At 41.7% G+C, this 25,916-nt stretch overlaps 1 protein-coding gene across 1 annotated transcript in view; it reads right to left on the bottom strand.

Annotated features, from left to right (window-relative positions):
* Positions 1-25,916, bottom strand: part of RASEF (RAS and EF-hand domain containing) — a 79,458-nt gene that overhangs the window by 36,953 nt on the left and 16,589 nt on the right. The window contains exons 2-4 of the mRNA XM_066604129.1: positions 20,699-20,845; positions 18,223-18,313; positions 1,133-1,228 (exon numbers count right to left, since the gene is read on the bottom strand). Coding sequence (XP_066460226.1) covers positions 1,133-1,228; positions 18,223-18,313; positions 20,699-20,845 — 334 coding nt within the window. The remainder of the gene's footprint in view (positions 1-1,132; positions 1,229-18,222; positions 18,314-20,698; positions 20,846-25,916) is intronic.

Raw genomic sequence — 25,916 nt, 5'->3', positions numbered from 1 at the left:
ATTCCTCTAGAACAGGGATATGCTACCTGCAGCAGGGAAGGGGGACAGATGCGACCCACAATTCCATCCTATGTGGCCTCAAACCATCTGGACAAAGAAATACTTGTCTGCATCTAGCAAATGCTCACATGTAGCTTCAATAACAAAGAACACAGCGTGGGAGCAAGGATGTGCATGTACTAATGGTTTGCTGACCATGTTGAGAGACTGGGGTCCCTTGACTCCTGTGTACCGCTCTAGAAAGGAGTATATCAGGTGGAAAGGTGGTCGTCTATGCATGCAGCTCTCTCCAATGAAGGTCGTAAAATGTTAACTGTTTTTATAATTCCCATGTTCTACATTGGTGAGCCACATGCATGCATGGACTGCCGAATGGATGAGAAAGGACACCAATTCTCCTCATAGGTGGGAGGCAGTGAAACCCATACCTACTAGATATTTATGGCCTCGGGTGGCGCAGAGTGTTAAGGCAGCAGAGATACAATCCTAAGCTCTCGCTCACGACCTGAAGGTTGTGGATTCAATCCCTGCATGGTTCAAGCAGCCGGCTCAAGGTTTGACTCAGCCTTCCAGCCTTCTGAGATCAGTAAAATGAGTACTCAACTTGGTGGGGGTAATAAATAAGCTACCTGAAAGCGCTGTAGAATAAATTGTCGCTATACAAATAACAAGATTTATTTTTTTGTGGTCTACAGTTTTGATGAGCTGTATATTTCTCAGATGAGTTAAATATGGACCTAGTGAGTGGTTCAGTCTGACAATGTTCCATCACCCCAGGTGTAGATCAACTTGGCATCTACTACGGGTCAAATTAGATGACTTTTTTTCTATTACTGTAGAACTTAGGATCTGAATTCTTACATTTTCATTTGTTCCTAGACAGATCTAGCAAAACCAAAAATACGTGTCTGGGTACATATTGCCTTTCCTTGTAGATTGAGCAGTTGGCGCTATAAATATCTACAATAATAATATTAACACAATGATTTCATTATCTAAACATTTGGCAGCCATCTCCTTTCCCAAAAGACTAATCATATTAGACTGTTGTGTTCACTTTTTACTCCGCTAATTTCACATGTTATATATCAGCTGTTTCCACACTGCTTCCTCCTTGTAATGCTCACGTTACCTTTTTTAGCTTTTTAATTGTAACCTGGAGTTCAGCAACTTCAGATTCATGTTGGCGCTTCAAGTCATTGAGAGCTTCTTCTGCCTTTTTCTTCTCCTGGAACAGCCAAAAAATTGAAATGTATTCATTTTCTTGTTAAGGTTTACAAAGTTGCATTGTAAGAAACATGCAGAAGAGATATATTTAATAGTGACAAAGTGACTGCAGCATATGGATGGATACGTCTGCATAGAATCCATATGTCCTCACTGACCAAGAATGGAAATAGTTCACATACTTAAAAATTACACAAATATTTGAATAGAAAAATATAAAACCATGGGCTGAACGCCTTGAGAAAAACTCATGTTATGGTAGCCGCGATCTGGATAAGAAAGAGTTAATGGAAGTAAAATAGCGGATGCCATAAAATGGAGGGCGGAAGTATGCCTACTTAAGGGCAAGTTATTGACACAGCATTTGTATGAAGAAAAGTTTACAATGCCTGCATAGCAATGTGGCAAAATGTGACCAACCACTATATATATAGATACTAGCTGATATACCCGACTTCAGCTGAATTAATTTAGTACAGGTATTTACCTGTTGTTCGCACAGAAAATTTTCATGAAGTTATGGTTACTTCAGAGGAACCAAGGAATAAAATATGTATACACATAGAGGAGCATTAGATTCTCCTCAGACTGCATGTACTGATGTCCCTCTGCAGAATGTGTCACCTCTCCCACTCTCCTCACGTTTTACCCTTAACGGTATTACCCCTGTTTATTCAAATTAAACCCCAGACTGGAGGTTACAGACCTTTTTTAGCCTTAAAGTCATGCTCCATCCCTGCAATCCATGGCTGCTTCCTTATATACTTTACAGCCTTTCAGTATATGCACATAGACGTCAGTTAGGATGTTCTCAGTATATACACAAAAGTTGAGGTAGATTCTCCTCATTATATGCACATGGAGGTCAGTTGGATTGTTGTGCCAAATTTCACGCTTGTACAACACTGATAAGTTACATTACATAGGGGTGCACTTAGTTTTGCAATTAGCATTGAATAATCAAGTTCTGACCACCTTTACTTTTCCTATTTAGGACCTAAAGAATGCTCCTGCCAAATTTCATGTTTGTATGACACTGGGAAGTTAGAGAATTAGATTTGGTACATTACACAGGGGCGCCAATACTTTTGCACTTAGCATTGAATAATTGAGTTGTGACCCCTTTAGTTTTCCTATTAAGGACCTAAAGAATGCTCGTGCCAAATTTCATGTTTGTACAACACCAGGAAGTTGGAGAATTAGTAGTGAGTCAGTCAGTGAGTTAGTGAGTCAGTCAGTCAGTGAGTCAGTCAGTCAGTGAGGGCTTTTGTCTTTATATATATAAAAGAAAGGAATTTTAATGTATAAGTTGAATAAAAAGTTTTTCCCCCCTGTGTTCGGGCCTCAGAATACTCGTCTGAGACGTCACTGGTACAAATAGAAGCTATATTTTCTGAAGAAACTGCCTCAGTGTCTTTCTATCCCAGTACAATGGAACTCCAAGGTGACTTGTGTTATTCTTAAGGTGGTATTCCTATCTCGGGAATCCTATTTCAACGTGAAATTGCAAAACAATGCATTCACCATTAAAATGTTTATTTCCAAAATGCTCCATTCTCCAGATTTTGATTCCTCTGCCCCCTGGCTGTTTACTGCTTGTTGCCAGGGAAACAGACCGCCTCTATGGAAATAAATAGCAAAGAAGTCCGGCGTTTGCACACTTCTTTCATCTAAATCTGATGGCTGTGATCTCAGGAGCTCATGAGCACTTGCTTTCGGCCACCAGCTACTGTTGCGTTCTGCTATTCCCCTCCATACATAACTCAGAATGCACTCAATTATATATTATTTTTAGTTTTTTTCAGTTTTTGTTTTGGAAATTATTATTTTTTTGCATGGCTGCATTTAAAGTCCCATGACTTTTTATTTTTCCATGGACAGAGCTCTGTGAGGGGTTGTTTTTTGTGACAAGCTGTAGTTTTTATTGGTAACAGTTTGGGGTAGATTTTTACAACTTTTTGGAAGGTAAAATGATCAAAAAGTTTTTCTTTGGCTCTGCTGTTTTCCTTTTTTAGGGTTTGCCACGCAGGCTAGTAATTATGTTTAATTTATTGTACGGGTCGTTATAGATGCGATAATACCAAATGTGGGTTTTAACACTTTTTTTTTAAACCAAGAGGGAAAAGCGCACAAGTTTTTTTTTCTTTGCTAATTTTTTATGTTTTTTTTATCATTTTTATATCCCTGAAGAGTCCTTGAACCTGCAATCCTATGATCGCATTGATAATATATTGCTATATTGCATTATTGCGATGCATAGTGACCAAAGGCCAATGCAGTACCAGACGCCATTGTGTGGCATTCGTTTGCTAAGGCAACCTATTGGCCCTACGCAATTACATGGCGAAGATCAGATAACATCAATAGATTTTGAAAATGTTCTTTAAAATTAAAAAAAATCGCTCTTTTAAAGAAGATTCTGGGGTAAATTATACGTAAATCTGTTGGTAAGGGGTAGCCACACCCCCTCATAGAAAGCCACACCTACTTTCCCCTAAAGACTGAAAAGTGGCATTTTTTGCGCAAGCAATGCTTGCACCAAATCTTGTGACTTCTCTACACCAATATTCTGGTGCAAAGCCTTCTTAAATGTCCCCTAAAGCCCATTAGTTTTTGTTGCGGTGTGCATTTTTGTGATTCATAACACATACAAAGCAATATACGTGCGGCAATTTTTTTATGCAAACTCTAAAAACACAGCTACATACCGTAGCAGTATATGACCATCTCCCCATCCCCCCGTTGAAATGGTTGACATCCATATTCAGAACCTATATGAATAATCTAACGTGTATGAGCCCGTATGTTTCAGGTAATGAAAAGTATTCATGTTACTTCACAAATCCTTGAGTTTACGCTACATACACTATTCACCACTAGGGGGTGCCAAAGGTGCATCTTAGCTTCAATTATGTATTTCGCACAGAATGAAATCTGCCTCCCTCTATGAAAAACTGCTGAACAGCAATCACATTTTGCACACATGAATGAAGGACGAACTGTAAAAAATATTCAAAAACCATGAGGAGTAAAGTACACAGGAAAAGCATCGGATGACTTGCATCAGAATAGCGTAAACAGCATTTTTATATATAAAACAATCCAAGATTTCATGAAACACTGCAATGTCAAAACATACAGAAAACACAACATGTAATTGTATCTTATACCACAAACTTGTATTTTAGTGTCAGGGCCCAGTTATAAAAAATATCATTTCATGTTTTTGGCAAGATAAATGTGTAAAAGTTGTTTTCTATGCCCCAAGACTTTATAAAAGGGTCTGAGATTGATTTGCAGGAATGCTGTCTTCCAATAGGTGGCACTGCAGAGGTTTTGTTGCAGCTTCCATATTTGCATATTTCCCAGAGGAGCATCGGTGGCCTTATAAGCCTCCTCACACACCTTCTAGGTGCTCTCCTTAAGAAGAGATAATAGCCTTCCCGACCCAAGTTTCAGGACATGTTGCATGGACTTATGTTAATTTGGTTCATGTACGGGACTTTACCAGACCATTTAACAGGGTAGAACTGGTCAGATCTGAGGGTAACTGACATTGGCAGCTTGATTTTTCTCTGTTGTACACACTGCAAATTTGATGCAAGGCGGGCAATACCGCAAACTAGAAACCTCTCAGACAAATATACGCAGATGCTTATGAAGCCCTTCCCTGAAAAGGCATTGACGGGGATGCCGGCAGCAGGATTCTCTACCACAGCTGTCATGTGTGACAGCTGCGGTTGAGAATTGAAGAATGCCTCTGCTGCATCTGTCACAGATGTGGCAGATGCAGCGGCAGGGAATTCTTTTAACTAGCGGGGGTGAAGGAAACATCCGCCACATGCGGCAGATGTGTTCTTCATACCCGCGGGGGTCACGGCAAGTTTTTTTGTTTTTGCACTAAAATGTTTCTTTTTCAGGGAAGAGCTTATATGTAAAGCCCTTCTCTGAAAAAGAATGCAGAAGTGTCGGCAGAGCATTGTTTTCAATGGAGCTGCCGGTAGCAGCCGCGGCTCCATTGACAACAAGCACGCAGCTGTGTTCACGCGTGTTTTTGCTCATACCTAGGTGCGCACGTATGTACGCACCTAAGTAAGCAGAAAAACATGCTTGTGTGAACACACCCTTAGTCTGTAAGAACTTTTGAGAAGGGACTGCAAGGAGATTTCAAAAAGTGCTCCATTTTTGGCATCATGCCCTGTCCATTTATATGGAACAAAAAGAAAAAAACGGCGATCACCACCAGCGAGTATCCTACTGTATCTTCTATATATTTGTCAATGTCTGTCTGTTGGAGCATCACACACAAACTGTTCGACCGATTGACATAACATTTTGCACACAGTATAATCTCAACCCGGAGAAGGATATAGGCTAAGAAAAATTCTGAAATTTTGTTGTCTTGGCAACCATTTTCATGCAGCAACCCCCAAATTGGTTTTACCAATGGATTCTATGTACTCTATTTAGTGTTTCTGGTTATTTCCAATAAGTCATTTCCGCTAAAAGAGTCAGACTGAGCGTTGACAATTTGTGCTTCAGGACTGCTTTTTAGCCCCAGACTAACCCTGGTGGAGCCACCAATCATTTGCCCATTTTGTCCTTCCTAATTCCGCCTTGGATGTCTGTGTAATCTGTCCCCAGACAGGAATACATGGGGCAAATTTATGAACATCGGCCCTCATTTATCAAAATTGTCTAACAGTAAATCAACAAACAGTAAAAAAAACTGTTTTTAGTGCCCATTGCAAACAATCACAGAGCAGCTTTCGTTTTACCTCAGCACTAAGAGGATTAAATACTGTTGCCCATAGCAACCAATCACAGCACAGCTTTTATTTTACCTCAGCAGTATAATGTATAGCAACCAATCACAGCACAGTTTTTATTTTATCTCAGCACTGAAAGGATTGAAAACTGTTGCCTATAGCAACTAATCCCAGCGCAGGTTTCATTTTACCTCAGCACTGGGAGAATTAAAAGCTGTTGCCTATAACAACCAATCACAGAGCAGCTTTTATCAATATATAGCAACCAATCACAGAGCAGCTTTCATTTTACCTCAGCAGAATAACACATGAAAGCTGAGCTATGATTGGTTGCTAATGGCAACAAAAAAATGACAAATTTCACACAAAATGGACCAGAACTGGGGATTTACATAAGACACAAACAAACAGATTTTGTCTTTTAGATATAAGATGCCAAGCAAGCGAAGGAGCTGTCTGGGCAGAAGGACAATGTATTGCACGCATTCTGTATCAGGCACCCGGGATAGTATACAATAATACTGGATGCACAAAACTCTACACACTAGAAAACACAGTCAAGCAAAACAACATGAAGGTAGAGTGTAATAGTATCTGGAAACCAACAATAACATAAAGATCCCACATTATTTAAGAATACAGAATTATAGTTTATTGGGCACAAAAACACAACTTTTATTAAAAGCATTTAAAAATTGAGTAACATATAGTACTGAGGTAGCAAGAACATAAAGAGCGGACCGGAGCCGCCTCCACAAATAACAGCCCTGATAAGTGTGTTGTAAATGATTGACATCCCACACCATGGATATACATGTAGCATACTTGGTAGAATGCACTGCTGTAGCCAGGATGAATGATAAGGTGCAACAATACTGCACGCATATTTTGTATTTCAGCCGCACTTCAGTAGCGGTGAGCGATTCCAGCGAGCTGATTGGTTGTTGGGTACACACCCCCCTTTGGAGATGTGCACGAGTGGGCAGCCCGTTAAATAAGCAGCAGCATGGCCGTAGAAGGGTCGGCAACTAACCCTAACCCCTAAACCCTAACACTAATCCTAAACCCTAACCCTAACCCCTAAACCTAACCCCCCGCGGGTCTCGTGAAGTAGTACTCGTGCAGATCTCCAAAGGGGGGTGTGTACCCAACAACCAATGAGGTCGCTGGAATCGCTCACCGCTACTGAAGTGCGGCTGAAATACAATATTTGCATACTGCACAGGTACATATCCCATCCACCTAGTTCTATAGGTGTAGGACATCAAGGACAGGAGTCACAATATGTCACTTCTTTGTGCAAACTCAAGAATAGCAGAAGAAATGACCAGAGCGACAAAGAGAAGTTGCTTCCATATATCTGTCACACACATGGCAGCTGCGCCCGGACGCATTATGCCTTTTAGTGCTGCATTTTTATATGGCAATTTCAGGAAAATCACTTCAGCAATCCCTGTCTTCATTTGATTTTATATACAACCCCAAAAATAATTAATTTCCCTTAAATAGCTGGAAGTGGGTTAACATTTAGGCCAGCGTCACACGGGTGTATCTGCGTGCACAAAAATGTATGTGCGCAATACACAGAGACTAGAACCCATTGATTTCAATGGGTTTGTTCACATCTCCATATTTTGCATGTGTATTTGCGGGTGGAAAAAACACAGCATGCATTACCTTTCTACGCATTTTCCCACCAAAGGTCCCTATAGAAATAAATGGGGGTGCACAAATGCGCACGCAATATGCAACGAGATGTTAATAGAATGCATAATTCTACTGGAAAAAGAACACATCTAGAACTCATGAAAACAATTTGCCATTTCAATCAGTGCGTCTTTTTTCAATTGGTACGTCTTCGCCGCACGCAAATGAATATGCCCTGCGGACGGAAAAAGTACAGTATAATATGCCGATATGAGCACAAAAAAGCCTTGTTCCATGCACAAAAAATGTTGCGCTGAGTGGCACACAAACGCGCGTACGCCTGTGTGATGCTGGCCTAAGATTCATTGCTATGAAAAGAGATATTGTATTTCTGTAGTAATAAGCCAAAGATGGAGATAGACGTTTTCTAGTATGGCATTAGTAGAGCACTGTTATTTTAGTGACTTTGTTAGACAGACTGACTAGTGGGGCAATCACCAGTGCAGAGTATTAAGGGGACCCATAACCATACTGCGCTATATATTTCTTTATACTGGTAGATAGGGGCTTCATTCTTTTTCATGGAGCTCTGACTCTCTGCTTCCCGCCGTAGTGTTGTTGTCAGTCATCACTAGATGATGCTTATTACAGATATTAGAGCCTCATGGAGCTGTATAAATCCATATGGAGGAAGTTTCCTGTAGAAGTGGCTGAAGGTGCCAATATATTACAGCCTACCATTATGTCTGACAAGGAAAGCAGAGGACTTCGGAACTCTATAAAAGCAAAGACTGCAGTTGGTCGGACCACAAAAACACCAACCGTAAAAAAATGAAGGAAAGAAAAATCAGTAAAATACAGTCAAAATGACCCCCCCATGCTCCTGGAGAATGAAGATATGAGACTTGACATCACCAGTCACAGTACTGAAGTGATACAGGAACACCTAGGAATGTTTATGGTTACTACAGGCTTTTCTTTTTCTTGCTTCTTGCAAGTTAGGAAGGCCAATATAAAACTGGGCAAGTTGGTGCAGGGCTGCCACTAGCGGTATCTGGGCCCCATATATTTTAAATAGTCAGGGCCCAGTGGTCTCTTTTTTATTTTCTACATCTTTAAGCTATATTGAACCCTGTTGTGAACCTTTGGTGGCCACCTTTGTTGATAAAAGAAGTCTTTTCCAGCAAAGACTATTCTCCATTCCACACACACTGTGCAGGGGCATAGCTATAGGGGGTGCAGGGGTAGCAGTTGCCCAAAGGCCCCACAATCATGTAAGAAAACACCAGTATTAATGGCACGTGGATGGTTGGGGGGCCATGTTACAGGTTTTACACTGGGACCCCCTACATAGTAGTCTGTACTAGTCGTGTAGCCGGTCCTATGGGATGACTACTATTAGTTGTTTGTACTAGTCAAATAGCCAGTCCTACATGATGACTACTGTTATAGTAGTTGGTACTAGTCAAATAGCCGGTCTTATGGGGTGACTACTGTTATAGTAGTTGGTACTTGTCATATAGCCGGTCTTATGGGGTGACTACTGTTATAATAGTTGGTACTAGTTATATAGCCGGTCTTATGGGGTGACTACTGTTATAATAGTTGGTACTAGTTATATAGCCGGTCTTATGGGATGACTACTGCTATAGTAGTTGGTACTTGTCATATAGCCGGTCCTATGGGGTGACTACTGTTATAGTAGTTGGTACTTGTCATATAGCCGGTCTTATGGGATGACTACTGTTATAATAGTTGGTACTAGTTATATAGCCGGTCTTATGGGGTGACTACTGTTATAATAGTTGGTACTAGTTATATAGCCGGTCTTATGGGATGACTACTGCTATAGTAGTTGGTACTTGTCATATAGCCGGTCCTATGGGGTGACTACTGTTATAGTAGTTGGTACTAGTTATATAGCCGGTCTTATGGGATGACTATTAGGCTGTTTCTATAATAATAATCGCTATTTGTATAGTGCCAACTTATTCCACAGCGCTTTATTATGTATTTTCTTATGTATTCTAGCAACTGTTCTTGTGTTTCTGGGTAAGAGGCAAGTTTACTAGGCTCACAGATGTGCATCACACTACCAGCCCACAAAGTAAAGAGTAAGCCGGCACGCAGAATTTGCCTTTTAGGTGTATTTGTTTACTTTAACTATGAAATGTATCTAGAAAAACCCTTCTTATCTAATCCAAGGCTTCAATGTTCTTGCTCAATTACTCATCATACATTATAATGTGATTTTCCTCAACTAGGGACCAAGGCTGGCAATAAACATGAGATGGAAACTGGTGGACAACTAATTGGTCACCTTATTGCACTCTGGATGACAAAGCACAACAGACACATCAATGAGCCAAGGCAAAGATCTTCAGAAACAAAAACTGCCCCCCCCCCCTCTTTTATAACACCCATTAAGCCAGAATCAGGCACTTATCACATACAGACAATTACAAAACAAAAGTTCCAATATGGCAGACGTTTTTTTACAATTTTTATGTTCCACACAGGCCATGTCTATAGTCCGCTTAAGAATTATCATACACTCCCTTTCATGAGGACTTTATGGAGGAGATATATCAAAACCGCCTCTCATCTGTGTATGAAACGCACGTTGGCAAGCATGATATCGGGCTGATATTCTCGGTGCGATACCGCACTCGCTCGTGTGAATGTAGACTTAGTGCGGATTTTGACTCTGCTGATCCACAGGTGATTTCGGCCGGCTGCTCCTCTCACCTGGCAGTCAGCAACCTCTCACTGCAGCACACAGAGCAGCCTTCACTCAGCAAACACTGCTAAGAGCTAGTCAGGTAATGCGCTACTATACTTTTTTACGCACGCAGGGCCTGTTCATATGTATGCGCTGCACCCGCCCTGATTTTAAAGGCTATTTAGCCCAATGAGGTCCAGGTGTAGTCTTTTTTTCACGGATTTACACAGAGTACTGCGCATTTCTGTGCGTATTTAGCGTGCATTAGTGCACCTCCCATAGACTTTTATGGGGACCTTTCCTGTGCAAATGCACACAAAAATACAGCAGGTCCTATTTTTTTTCTCGTGCGTGCAAAAAAAGGAAATGTGAATGAACCCATTGAGATGAATGGGTTCTGCTGTCTGAGTATTGCGTGTGCAAATATGCCCGTGTGAAGGGGCCCTTAGTTGGGCATAATCAGGGCCAATATTAAGACTCTGAATGAAAGAATGTTTCCATTCACTGATAGCATGAAGAGATCTTGACAGTGCTGAGGCATTGAAAGAATATATTAGAAAGTTATACCATGTTTGATTAGCTGACAGCTTATACCCCATTTAAACTGACAGATGTTTGCTCAAAAGTCGCTCAAGCGACAGTCTGAGTGACAGTTTTGAGCGATCATCTCTGCATACTTTATAGCAGCTACTATAAAGCTATGCAGGCGCAGCGGGACACCACCAACTCTTGACGAACACTGCAGCTGTTTTGCATAAGCAAACAGCTGTAGTGTTCTCTGCGCTTACAGCCCGTGCCCCGCTGTGAATTCACAGCAGGACACAGGCACAGAGAATGTTATCAGTGCAGCCAGCTAATAGCAGCCTGCTCCGCTGATAACAGCTGATCCCTCAATTCTAGCAAGCTAGAATTCAGCGATCAACGACTCGTGCACGAAAACTGCACGATGTCAGTGCATTTAGACAGAACGAGAATCACTCAAAAGATGCTTTTGAGCGAATTTGGAGCGATTCTCGTTGTGTCTAAATCAGCCATAAACCTTATAGACATACTGTATAATAAATTTATACGGCATCAATGAGATCCTTCCAACTTACGGTTGTACACTGCAGTGAGAGAAATGCTATTTAATCAGTGATAGCTACTCTCTCATAAAAAAATTAGTGAAGGTTTATCACATTCCTGTCATTGTTCCTAGCAGCACCAAACGATAGTATAAACGAGTGCAGTAAAGGCCCTTCTACACCGGCCAATAATCGGGAACGGATGAGTGTATGTTCCCCTGCTCACTGCCCCATGGGAAGGTGTTGGTAATCAGGTGACAAATGTACACATGTTTATCTCTCAGGTGATCACATTTTTTTATGGGGCACCACGTATCTAATGTCAGAAGCACATGTGTAAACAGGGAGGTGCGGACGGCAACAATGGAATCGCTCCTTGTATGTGGAGCTGAATAAGTGCGCATCAACTTGCAAAAACATTGAGGACCTTAAATGACACCGTGGTGAAACGTCTACCAATAATCCGCTTACAACTGAATACCATTTCGAATTAAAAAGCACGTATAAACATATCAAATGGCTACTTATACTACACTAACCATTTCTGTGGCTCCGCCCACGTTAGAGACTGCATTTACTGGAGGTGTTAACAGTTTTGCTCACATTATAGAGTTTCTTTATATAACACATCTTTGTTTTCCTATCTGGGGTGGGGAGATAAAGGTTACCTTTAGAGCTTACTTGTGAGCACGCTACATAAGGCTGACTGTGCGAAAAACACAGTGCGCAAATCCACAGCTGCCACACGCAATGTTTGTACTGGAGCTGTGCTAACAGTCACTGTAAAACTAAGTTTTACTGGTAATCATAAAAGTTTAAACTGGAAAGGGAATCTGTAAGGTCAAGGGCAAAAACACAAGGGGCATGCACTAATACGCTCGCGCGAAGGAGCGTATTAGCGCATGAAGCATTTTTTTATTTTTTTTTTTAAACTTTTTTTAACTATTGAAACTTTGCAGAAGTTTGAAAAAAATAGGAATTTAGGTCCTGCTCTATCTTTCTCACAAGCAGTATGAACGCATGAGGATCCCAATAGTGGAAACAAAACCATTGAAATTAATGGTTTAGTTTCATCCTGTTCTGCCGCTGTTATCTTCACGGCCGCATAACGGGACAAAATCGCACCCATTTGTTTAACCCTTTAGGGTAGTTTCACGTCACGCATGCAGCGCTTTTTCTTTCGGCTAACAGCCAGGCAGCTGAGCAGAAAGTGAACAGACCCATCAGGTTTCTATTTTTTGGACAAAGAAATAGCGCAGTCTGCGGCGTTATTTTTACGTAAAAAAAAAAAAAACTGCCGAAGCAAACAAATTTGCTTTCCGCTTCTTCGAAACTCCATTGAAATCATTGAAGATAAAAACAGATACGTTTTTTTCCATTGTATTTCAGTTTCTCTCCTCCAAAAACAGAGCAGAGAGGCAGAAACTCCGAACTGACCCTAACGCAGGCGTGAGAGCAGCCTTATGCATTCTAATGGCTACAACAGGAAAGCCAGTGCAAGCAGCACATGAGTTGTTTGTACTCAAGAAGGAAGGAGGTAACAAAATTCTCAATTCTGCAAGTGCGCCCAAGGAGGAACTCCACCTGCAGAAATGTTTACCTTCTAGGCAGATTTCTGTATGCTTCCTGTGCTTGGATACACCAACAGTGGAAACAAGCCTACCTATCCTATAATAAATGTATTGAATGGCAATAAAGACATATAGAATTTTCCTTGACAATAATTTGGGAATTACTGTTAACCCCTTAAGGACGCGGCCCTTTTTTTTCATTTTTTGTTATTTTCCTCTTTACTTTTAAAAAATCATAACTCTTTTATTTATACATCAACGTAGATGCCTGAGGGCTTGTTTTTCGTCGGATGAGTTGTACTTTTCAATGGTACTATTTAATAAACAATATATTGAATTGCAATTTTTTTTTTTATTCTCAGTGAAATGAAGAAAAAAAAATGCAATTCTGCCATCTTTGGCGTGGGGGGGCTCGTTTCTATGGTGTACACACTGCAACAAAAATTACATAACTTTATTCTATGGGTCGGTACAATTCTGATGATATAAAGTTCTTCTTTTGCTGTATTACAGTTTATAAAATATGTTTGGAAAGAAAAAAATTCTATTCATTGTTAAAAATAAGTTATATTCATTGTCAAAAGCACCTAGAAGGAGTCGGCGTTTTGCTGCAAAACTCGGCATGTAGTTATATCTCATGCAGATATTATTAGAGTTAGGGCGCCCACCCACTGGCGATTTTTTTTTCTTTGCGTTTTGCGTTTTTTCTCAAGAGCAATTAGAATTGAATGTACTCCTGTCCACTGGCGTTTTTTTTTTGCGTTGCGTTGCGTTTTTTAACATAGGAACTGTCAGTTGCATATGTGTCCTTATTTTTCTCCTAATGCACCCATGAAAGTCAATGGAAATTAATGGAAAAGCCGCGAAAACGCGGCAAAAAACGCCGCGGAAAACGCGGGAAAAACACCGCGAAAACGCTGCGTTTTTCACGCACGAAAATCGCAAACGCCAGTGGGTGGGCGCCCTTAAGGTGTGATTAGATGAACGGTCTTGTCTCCTGAGGCCCTAAAAGTGATTCCACCCATGGCCTATAAAAAGGCTCTCAGAGGCTCCTTGTGTGTAGTGGACGCTCAGTAATATGTTCAGGACATCCTGCAGCCACATATGTTCCTCTCATGGCGGCTTCCAAGAGACACTTTCCAGCAGGATAATGCTTGGATGCACACACAAGGATGTCACAAGAATGTCTCCACAACATTGTCACACTTCTGTGGCCGCCCGATCCCCAAATTCATCACCAGTAAAACATGTATCGGACCATCTAGGACAGCAACTTCGACAGCCTATGAGTTTGCACAATCTAGAGGCTCAGTTACAGCAAATGTAAACTGACATGCCGCAGGATACCATACAGAAACTGTATGCCTCCATGCCCACCCATGTCACATCTTGTATCCAAGCTAGAGGCAACCCAACAGGGTACCAGAGCCTCAATGCCCACCCGTATAACATCTTGTATGCAAGCTTGAGGCAGCCCAACAGGGTACTAGGGCCTCCATGCCCATCTGTATTACATCCTGTATCCAATATAGAGGCAGTACAACAGGGTACTAGAACCTCCATGCCTGCCCGTATCACATCTTGTATCCAATATAGAGGCGGTACAACAGGGTACCAGAGCCTCAATGCCAACCCGTATAACATCTTGTATGCAAGCTTGAGGCAGCCCAACAGGGTACTAGGGCCTCCATGCCCATCTGTATTACATCCTGTATCCAATATAGAGGCGGTACAACAGGGTACTAGAGCCTCCATGCCCCTCGTATCACATTTTGTATCCAAGCTAGAGGCAGAACAACAGGGTACAAGAGCCTCCACGCCCTCCCATATCACATGTTGTATCCAGGCTAGAGGTGGTACAACAGGGTACTAGTGCAACGTCGCGCATCGACCAAGACACAAGCCCCATGCTGAGGAACTGGCAGAGTAGAGATGGCACTTGTCACGGTGTCTCTACCCGACTCTTCCCCGGAGGGATGCATGTAACCTCGGCCAAGGTACTGCTAGGCCTCTTCCAGGTAACACCGGGACAGCAGTTCCCTGTATATGTGTAGTGGACTTGAGAGACACTCGTGACGCCACCGTTCCTTCAAACCATTGATTCTACAGCAGTAGAAATAATACAGTCCACACACAGTTAACTTTGGAAACTCACTCACTAGGAACGGTCAGTGACTGGAAACCTTACTTCTCACTTGTAGAATACAGCTTTACACGCTAGTGCAGGCAAGACAGTTTAGAAGACGGTCAGGGAGGAGGACACAGGATAAAATCGGGCCAACAGTTGCTCTCTCTATGACTCCGCTCCTGGACACACACACTCCGGGATGCAGGATAACTCCGGAGGGGGACACAACACTCCACAGACACTCACTTGGGAATTAGTAGCTTACTGGTTGCACCTCGGACTTCTTCTCCTCTCTCACTCCTTAAAGATGCTTCCTGGAACTGGGGACCTCAGGATACCGCTCTTCAGCTTATATCCCTTCCCCACATGAGGGTTGAGGGTACCCCCATGTGGCCGGCACTCTCACTCAGAAGAAAGTGGAATGGAACTCTTTCTGTCCACCTTGCACTCATATTTATAGCATTTAATCATCACGTGACAATACAGTTGGTTACAATTTCCAGACATATCCCAGCCACTTTCAGTCATTAACCTCTTACATGCTGCAGCTGTGCAATACCCATAACTAGAGGCAAGACACTTTGCACAGTGCATCCACACTGAAGACAAGACATGTATGACAATTATGGAGGGGCAAGATATATAGACTTCGGGCCACTACACTAGAGCCTCCTGAACCTGCTCCATACAAGCCCCACATGCCCAGCATATCAGCATATTGTCACATGTTCTTAAGGCTGCATGTCCACAGGCGATAAATTGCCGGCGGATTACGCTGTGTGAAGCTTTCTATAGCGTTGCTATGGAAAGCGCAGCGTCGGCGTCCGCGAGCGGAGAATCATAGTGATTCTCTGCTCGCGGGATCCAAATCGCGCCATGCCGCAATTTGCCGCGATTCTCCATGGTGAGCCTATCTGTTAGATAGGTCCACCGCTGAGACCTGTCAGCGCTCCCCCCTCGTCCGCCATGGCGGAATATCGCTGGCGATATTCCTTCACGGCCGTGGACAGAGGGCCTAATATGGACACGTGACAGAAGATATTGCAACCATATGTCCTCAGTATTTCATTAGTATGTCATCAGTATTTAATCTATATTTGCGCAATAAAAAATACCAGTGAATTCAAATACGGAGGCAAAAACGGACAAAAATTGGTCATGTTGCATATTTCAAGCATATGACAAAAAACAACCCCGTGAACAGCTCTATAGGTTTATATGAGCTCCGTAATACAGTCTACGAAACACAGACCAAATACATGGTTAAAATATGCTCATCTGAAAGTAGTCCTAATAGCAATCCCCTAATATAACGCAGGAAAAGACAACTGAGGAGTGACCCGATCAATATGGACAAATATCCAGTATAAAGTCTATACAGAGATCTGCCTAATGATCTCTTTATATTCCGGCAAGATGAGAGAGCAGTTCTAAGTTTAGCAAGACCTTGAAGGGATTTCTTGAGAACAACAGGAAATGCCTCAGGCGGGCTCAGAAAGCTGTGCTACCATTATGGTGGGGAATGTAACCATCATCTCTCAAAGCTACGTGATATTAGGTACACTATGTACGCTAGCAAAACAGTCCGTTCACAGTGTGTTTGTTGCCTGCGTTAAATACACACACAAAAACACGCCGGAGCAGTAGAAAAAGATGGGCGTAAGCCATTTTCATTTACTCAAATATGCGCTGTATTTGCATGACCGAAATGTGCTTACGCCCATGTGAACAAGTTCTAATAGTGACCCTTATAGTGGCCCCAGAAGAATTAGTGACCCCCATAGTCGCTCCTGACGTAATACTGCCAGGAGCATTCCTTAGGTCCTAAATAGCAAAAAGTAAAGGGGTCACAACCTGATTATTCAATGCTAATTGCAGAAGTATTAGCACCCCTGTGTAATGTACCTAATCTAATTCTCTAACTTCCCAGTGTCATAGAAACATTAAATTTGGCACAACCATTCTTTAGGTCCTAAATAGGAAAAGCAAAGGGGTCACAACTTGATTATTCAATGCTAATTGCAAAAGTATTGGCACCCCTATGTAATGTACCTAATCTAATTCTCTAACTTCCCGTTGTCGTATCAACATGAAATTTGGCAGGAGCATTCTTTAGGTCCTAAATAGGAAAAGTAAAGGGGTCACAACTCAAATATTTAATGCTAAATGCAAAAGTAAGTGCACCCTTATGTAATGTAACTTCCCAGTGTTGTACAAGCGTGAAATTTTGCATGAGCATTCTTTAGATTCTAAATAGGAAAAGGAAATGGGTCACAGCTCAATTATTCAATGCTAATTGCAAACGTAAGTGCACCCTTATTTAATGTAACTTCCCAGTGTTGTACAAGCATGAAATTTGGCACAAGCATTCTTTAGGCTCCAAACAGGAAAAGTAAAGGGGTCACAACTTGATTATTTAATGCTGATTGCAAAAGTAAGTGCACCCCTATGTAATGTAACTTCCCAGTGTCATACAAGCGTGAAATTTGTCACGAGCATTCTTTAGGTCCTATAGATGATAAGTAAGGTCCTAAAAGGGAAAAGTAAAGGGTTCATAACTCGATTATTCAATGATAATTATATGATATGATAGATTTATCACAGTGACACTGCCACATGATAAATCTGGCATATCTTTAGACTGTCCAGTCTAACTTTATACCATCTATTAGTTGGCTTTGTTTATGGCAAAAATTTGCCCAAGATTTGATGCTCGATGTCACATATAGGAAAGTCTAACTTTTTACGAAGCCACACTGTTAAACAAATCAGAAACACTTTCTGAAAGTATCTAAAAACACATGATAAAAGTGTCGCAAACCATATCAAATATTGCTTTGATTTTTTTTATCTTGTTGAAAAACCTGTTAAAAACTCAATAAAAATTATTGTTTCAAAATAAAAACAGTTTTCTAGTGCAATCTGCCCAAGAAAACCATTGAATTTTCAATCATAAATCTGCCCCACAGACTGCGCAGAGAAATACGGGAACAGAGAAATACGGGAGTTCAAGGGTCTTTCTTTACAGAACACATCAATAGTGACTATCTATAGTAAACGTGAGGCTCTGGGATAAAATAAAGGACTTGCTAACCTCTTTCTTTATTCTGTTCTCAGCAGCCTGGATCCGGTGATCCATCTCCTCTTCTAGCTCACTCAGCTGCATCGCTGCTTTGTCCTGGGCTCTGCAATTGAAAATGAAAACCATCGGCAAACAAAAACTGCAATATTCTCCCTTTTATCTCCAGAAAGGAAAATTTGAGAACTTCGAAAAGTACAGAAAATGCTTTCCTGCAGTGTATCGGGACATTATTTTCTCAGTGTTATATTGCGCTGCTCATCATGGTGCTATGGACAGAATGTTAACAGGTCTGACCAAAGTGATGGACCCGAAGCTCCAAAATACAAAGACCATAAAATATCAATCTTTTTGTGTAAATCCAAGGATTTCCACTGGTTATTCCATGAGCCACAGCAGTAACCTAATGTATCATATGTATATGCATTTACTTTTGGACTTTTTGGCACTTTGGAGAAATATCATATGGACAGTCATACCAATGTCCACAGGTTTACTCAAAAATCACTTTGATAATACATTAGAGTACAAAGTATCAAAAACAAAAGAGAGCCAAATGGCTAATTTGTTGCAATTAAATAGAGCTGTGCTTTCCTCCAAAACAACCCACATAATTGTTACCACTAATCTGCTGTGTGAATAACCTCTCATACGGTCTATGCACGAACCCACAGTGTTTAGGAGTTTTTCGCACATTTTTTCATTTTTTTTGTTTGCACCAGATCTTAGCTTTTAGTCTCTAATGCCCATTTGTTAACGTCTTCATTGTTTTCCAGGAGGTATAACATTTTTTAGCATTGATTTCAATAAGTTAAAAAAAGGAAAGCTTTCAGTTTGCTTCCGTTCCGTTAGGTTTCCATTTTTAACAGAACAAATAGAGCAGTTTGCAGCGCCATTTTTTCATTAAAAAAAAAAACGGAAAGCTAACAGAACAGAAACAAATTGAAAGCTTTCCATTTGCTTTCCATTTTTTTAAAACCCATTGAAGTCAATAGAGAAAAAAGTGGAAATGTTTAATTGTGTTTTAATTCTGTTCTCTGCTCTAAAAACTGAACAGATAGACAGAGTTATAGCTGACCCCCACCCACCCCATTCCCGATCGAAGTGAGCTGAGAAAAAAAATTCCAAAATTGTTATTATGGGAAATCCAAAAATGGACTAAAGCAGACACAGGAGTGGTGACAGGACACCATTAACCCCTTCCCACACCATGCAGTGAGGCTAGGGTATGGGGAGTGCATAGTTTATTGAAAAAATTTAAAAAATTTAAAAACTATACATATTCGGTATTGTCATATCCGTAACGTATCTATGCTATAAAATTAAAATTGTATTAATTCTGCAGTCAGAATCATATTAAAAGAAACTAAAAAACAAGTCCTCATAGTAGCTCAAAAATAAAAATGATATGGATGTTGGAATGTGGCCAAACAAAAACAAATTATTTTGTAAAAGAAAAGTGTTTTTACAGTGCAAAGTTGACAAATTTTAATAAAAATATTACATTTGGTAGCACTGTAATAACCATACAAACAAAGTAAGTAAAAAACTTCAGCCCCCGGCCCAGTGCCATATAGAGTGATATCATATACTGCAGTCATGTGACCTTAACATATGCACACACTTAAAGCCCTTTTACACACAACGATTATCGCTCAAAATTTACTCATAAGCCATCTTTTAAGCAATAATTGTTGGGTGTAGATGTGCCCATCTTTCAGTTTTTTTGCTGAATGATGATTTTCAGTTCGGAATGAAATCCATAGTTTGGCAGAAGAGCTGATAAGACGGATCGCATACATGCATTGTCTCAGCTGTCAGCCCCATGGCAGAACAAAGGGAATTTATTTAGAGAACAGCAGGTGGTCTGTTCCCTGACTACAGCTCCCGAGCTCACAGGCTACTAATTGGTACTAATAGGCATTAGTACTAAGTAGTAGTTTATGCAAAATGATCGCTTTTAAAGCCATCTTTTGAGCTATCATCTTTGTGTGTAAAAAAAGCGCTGCGGAATATGTTAGGGCTATACAAATAAAGATTATTATTATTATTATTATTATTATTATTAATAAATGGGTCCTAAATGCACCTTCACACAAGCGGATTTGCGAGTGCTAATTTTGCATGCGAGAAATGCAGAGTGCGGAGAATAGAATCCATTGATTTAAATGGGTTAATTCTCACTATTCTTTTTTATAGGCACAATTGATAGCATTCATATATTCATAGAATGTGATCATTTAGGGACCTTCAGGGATATAGAAGCGCCAAAAAAGGTAATCACTATCAAAACAGTTCCAATACATGGTGGTCAATGTTGAGTCTGAGGTGGAGACTTGGTCATCATTATGTGAAGAATTTCATTTTATAACAATAATCTTTCAGGTTATTTTCATTGCATTTCCGTGAACTTGGAAATCAATGACTTTTACAGTAGTTGGAAAATACAGTGTAACATTATATAAGACATATGTGAAAAGCAGATAGATACCTTTTCACTGCAATCGCCAAATTTTCCATTTCTGTGCTCTGAAGTCTGATCTCCCGAACAAAGTTTCTGATGACATGTTCATATTGCTGGATTAATAGTGGCTCCACTATGGTGATGTTCTGGTACAGTACACTGGCTTGTTCTTTCCTGCAGAGTGAAAAAAACTGAAATAGTAGCTACATATACTCATTCACATACCCAAACATACTGTAAACAAAGTAAACTACATCCTGCACACTGACCCTGCACAGGAGAACTCGCATACAGTACCTCCTAACTTCCGAACAGGAACAAATGAGTTATTGCTACTTTAGGCCATGCCCCTTTCACTAATGCCCTGGCCTTTGTGCCCCTCAGTAATAGTGTCTGTTAGTGATCCCTTCATAGTAATAGTGCCCCTTAATGACAACCAGTATTATTGTATCTTGACACCACCGGAAGCTAGGGGTTTAACAGGAGGAACGCCCCTCTCACACCAGCGCTCCCGATAGGGTCAAGCTTTGAAGGTCCTAGCAGCACAGTGTGCATTGCTTCTTGCCGGCTGTGGTGGCTTAGGGTGAGGGTTACTATTTCATTTAGGCTTACATTATCAGCTGTTACAAGAAAATTAACCCTCACCGTAAGCCACCAGGGCCAGCACAAAGCAATGTACAGGGTTCCCCTGTGACTCTCACCGCTGCTGCCCGTGCTGCTTGTCTGTGATGCCTCCCGGTCGCAGGAAGGATCAGAGTTGATTGACGCCAGCTGTGTCTTGCGTTCCGCCGGCCGGCAGCCTACTCCCACCTGCTCCACAACAGCAGCTCCCCCGCGCGCTCCTACTGGGCATGTGCCGGCACTGCCGCTGACGATCCTGCTGTGGTACCGCGGCGCACTGCAATCCCTGGCGTGCTGCTGCACTGTGCATCCAGACGACTGTGACAGTGTGTCTCCCTGCTGCGGCCGCCATCAGTGCATTACATGGGGGGCCGCTAGTGGCCTGCAGAAAAAGGCTCTTTCGCCTCACTGGTTAGCAGCCTGGGCCAGCAGCGCCGGAGGCTGTATCCGTTTTCAAAAGAGCTTTAATCGCCTTCCAGGACCTACTGCCTTGGCAGCTGTCCAGCCAATCATGTCCAGGGGCGTCAACCACCTGTCAATCGTGACTCCAACAGGACTTCCTAGTGGCATCAAGATACAATAATACCATGACATCCCTCACAGTACTGATATCTCCCATGTGTGATGCCTCTCCCAGACCTCTCACCACCCTTCATGATATGGTCACACATGCTCAGTGTTGTTTCTCTCTCTCTCTCTCTCTCTCTCTCTCTCTCTCTCTGGGCATGTGGATGGAGCCCGGTGAGATCAGCGGCTGCTTCTGAAGCCGCAGCGCCTTCTCTGCTTCTCAGAGCTGATGTCGAGCATATGACAAGATAGAGAGTTAATGCAGTTGAACAGCATCTCTTCTAACCTCCAAGAAGATGCTGCAGCTTCAGAAACAGCTGCACACTATACCAAGGATCTCTTCACATACCCAGTAGAGCAGAGAAAGAAACAAGACTGAGTAGGTGGGAGCACCTGGGAACATTTACTGAGGTGGACCAGACAGAGGAAGGCACTTCAATAGAAACAGCAAGTGACGCTATTCTAATATTAGTCCTGGAATATCTGGAGATAGAAACATTTTTTGAAGTATAACTAACCCTTTTAAAACTTTTGACATGTCAGAAGTTTTGATCGGTGGGGTCTGGGAGCTGTGCTCAGTTGAGCACTGTGCCTGTTCATCTGCCGTTGTGAGCCGTGTACGGATTCCATACACTGATCCGAATAGCGATGGAAACAGCCGAACAGACACAGAACTCAGATGAGCACTTCCACCTGTTGCTGTTAGCGATCGGTGGGATTCTCAGCCCCTGAACCCTAACCAATAAAAACTTCTCACATATTACTATGACATGTCAAAAGATTTTTAAAAGGTTACTTACCCTTTAAGTGTAAATAGAAAAAATGTTTATGACCGTGGGCTGGATTTAACTATAAACTATATTTTTCATGGGACAACATGTTTAAATTTATGAATAATCACATTGTGGAATTTTCAAATGGATGGATGGATAGACAGATAGACAGGCATACAGATAGGCTACAAGCAAGATACGCACAAGTCGTAGTCTAGATAGCTACAGTATAAGCACACAGTTTTTGCCATGCTTTTTCTTATTATACAAATAGTTATTCTAAAAAATGCAGCTGAAATAGCATGTGTAAATATAGTCCAAGGCCTCTTGCAAATGTTAAATCCATAGGTAATAGAGATGAGTGAGCGTAGTCGCTAAGGCAAATTACTCGAGCGAGTATTGCCATTTTTGAGTACCTGCCCGCTCGTCTCAAAAGATTTGGGGGCCACCAGGGGGTGGGGGCCGGCGGGGGAGAGCGGGTAGGAACGGGGGGGAGCTCTCTCTCTCTTTCACCCCCGCTCCCCCATGCTCACTCCCGCAACTCACCGCTCACCCCCGCCAGCCCACAAATTATTTTGAGACGAGCAGGCATGTACACACGAAAATGGCAATAATCACTTGAGTAATTTGCCTTAGCGAGTACGCTCGCTCATCTCTAATAGGCAAAAATACTCCCTAATACAGTATGAATGGACCATGCCAGGAAAGTATTCTCAGTTTTTGGCTGTAAACCCTCCCCAGTCCCTGACTGATCTTTCTAACAGTCCCCAACACCTTATCTAAATCCAGTGCTTGTGCTACACTGTGGGCAGCCGATAGGATGTTCTATGACACTGAAGACTAGAGATGTCAATTAAGAGCTTAGGAGAGGGACTGGGGAGGGTTACAGTTCAGAGCCTTTTCATATGTATGTGTGTATATATGTATGCTTCTTCAGATCTATTACATTAAGCCTGAGGAAGAACCCTAAGTAGGTTGGAAAGCTTGCTATAACATCATGTATTTTGTTGACCATTAAAAGGTATCATATCTACAAGAATTCTTGATTTCTCTCACTGAGAACAATCACATTTGTCTCCACTGGCTAACACAGTACCAAACATTTTACTTTTTACCTAATGGAGGATACCAGAATATACCATACACAGATGGAACTAAAACATCTTCTGAAGGAATCGATGCAACTGGACAGCGACATTTTCTTTTTAACCAGATGCAAGAAGGAACATTTAATTCCGAAAGGACTTTGCCTAAGGAATCCCATTCTGTGCACCTATAATACCCTTTTAGGCACAACATCCATGCTACACGACTTCTAAGAGACCGTGGAACCACCTTATCCATGTCTTCTACAGCACCATGAAAAAGGCCCCTATGGAGATACAAACTTTAAGGAACACACTTACAGAGGACTTGCAACTGGAAATGCAATGCTATTGTAAAACACTATGGTTGTGTCTAATAAGGAACAAGGAAAAGAAACTCCAAAGACTTCAACTAAAAACAGGGCTGTACCCAAACACTGAACAGGAACATCCCGAGTCCAGAGCAGGCCTGTAGCCAAACATAGATAAGGAACACCCTGAGTCCGGCGGTATAGAACAGAATCCCCAACAGGATGCGGCCAAAGGTAAAATTAGCTGTGTTATTAATCTGTCATCTCACAACCCCAGTAATGTGGAGCTCTGTATACTCTCCAGGGGATTTACATTCTGTCCTACTAAAACACTTGACAAAACAGAACTCTGTAGTGACATGGAGGAATATTTCAGAAGACTAAGACTGAAAGAGTTCTTCCATGACAAAGAGGAGACAGGACTTTCAAGCTCCCAAACACAGGAGAAACTAGGGGCCAGGAAGAAATCTGGACAAATATATAGACTCCTTTAGACATGTGGTGCCTTCTACTACACTGGGCAAGCAGAAAAAGGAAGCATTTCATAATATGCAGGAAAGAAGGACCAACTATGCACTCAAAGACAACAAGGAGATCACCATTAGGCCTGCAAATAAAGGTGGTGCTATAGTCTTCATGAACACATCAGACTACATGAAAGAAGCAGACAGACAGCTGGCGGACACCAGATACTACACCAAACTGGATCAAGACCAGGGGGTTAAGAAGGGTCATCAGAAGTCTGTCTGTGAGTTCCATAAAACATTTAGACTTGATACCAGAGAACCTCAAAGATGGAACATTCTATTGCTTACCAATTTTCTCAAGTGTGGCAACCCTCACTGAAGGAATCTCAGGATGGGTAAAAGGTGTCCTCAAACCACTGGTGAGAAACACAACCAGATACGTGCAGGACACCACTGACCTACTACTGAACAAACTATCAACTGTAGGTCGCCTCCCGGATGGCACCATCCTGGCCACCATTCTTATATTCCAACATCCCACATGAAGATGGACTGACCGCCATCCACGCACACCTTGATGCCAATGGGGTTGCCTCTGAATCTATGTTACAACTCACAAGATTCATCATCACACACAATTTTTTCTCCTTTGGCAAACAGATATATCTGCATCTCACTGGAACTGCCATAGGCAGTAAAATGGCACCGCAACATGCCAACCTTTTCATGGCAAAACCGGAGAGTGACTTTCTGGTCTCCTGCCCCAACAAACCATTGGCCTATTTCTGCTACATCGATGACATCATAATCATCTGAACCAACTCCAGATGAACAAGAACTAATAAAGTTCCATGAGAGATTTAATGCATTTCACCCCACCATAAACCCAACATTAAACTACTTGTATACTGAAATCTATTTTTTGGACATCACCATAAAATGTTTAAACAACTCAATACAGAGATCTCTGTACCGAAAATCTATTGATCGGCCCACATACCTCAGATGGGACAGTTTCCATCCCAAACACATCAAAAAGTCCACCATCTACAGCCAGGCCATCAGGTATAACCAGATCTGCTCCAACGCAACAGACAGAAATGAACATTTATATGATCCTAAAAGGACATTTTAAATCAGGGCGGCCATCCCACCTCAATTGATGATCAAATCACCAGAGCCACCAGGATACCCAGAAATCAACTACTCCAATACACAGAGAAGGAATAAAATTATTGTGTACCTCTAGTAGTAACCTACAACTCACAGCTAGAGGTACTAAAGAAAACTGCAAGGAAACCCCATCATAGCCTTCACAAGGATGACCGTCTGAGAACAATATTCCCAGGCTCTTATGTTCCTCGTCTGATGTTGTGTACCTGATCCTGTGCAGTAATTGTCCTTTTGGGGCCTTTATGTTG

Source organism: Eleutherodactylus coqui, chromosome 5 (assembly GCF_035609145.1).
Source record: "Eleutherodactylus coqui strain aEleCoq1 chromosome 5, aEleCoq1.hap1, whole genome shotgun sequence".
Taxonomy (NCBI): Eukaryota; Metazoa; Chordata; class Amphibia; order Anura; family Eleutherodactylidae; genus Eleutherodactylus; species Eleutherodactylus coqui.
Note: the sequence above shows the minus strand (reverse complement) of the source record. Positions and strands in the feature narration are given on the sequence as shown.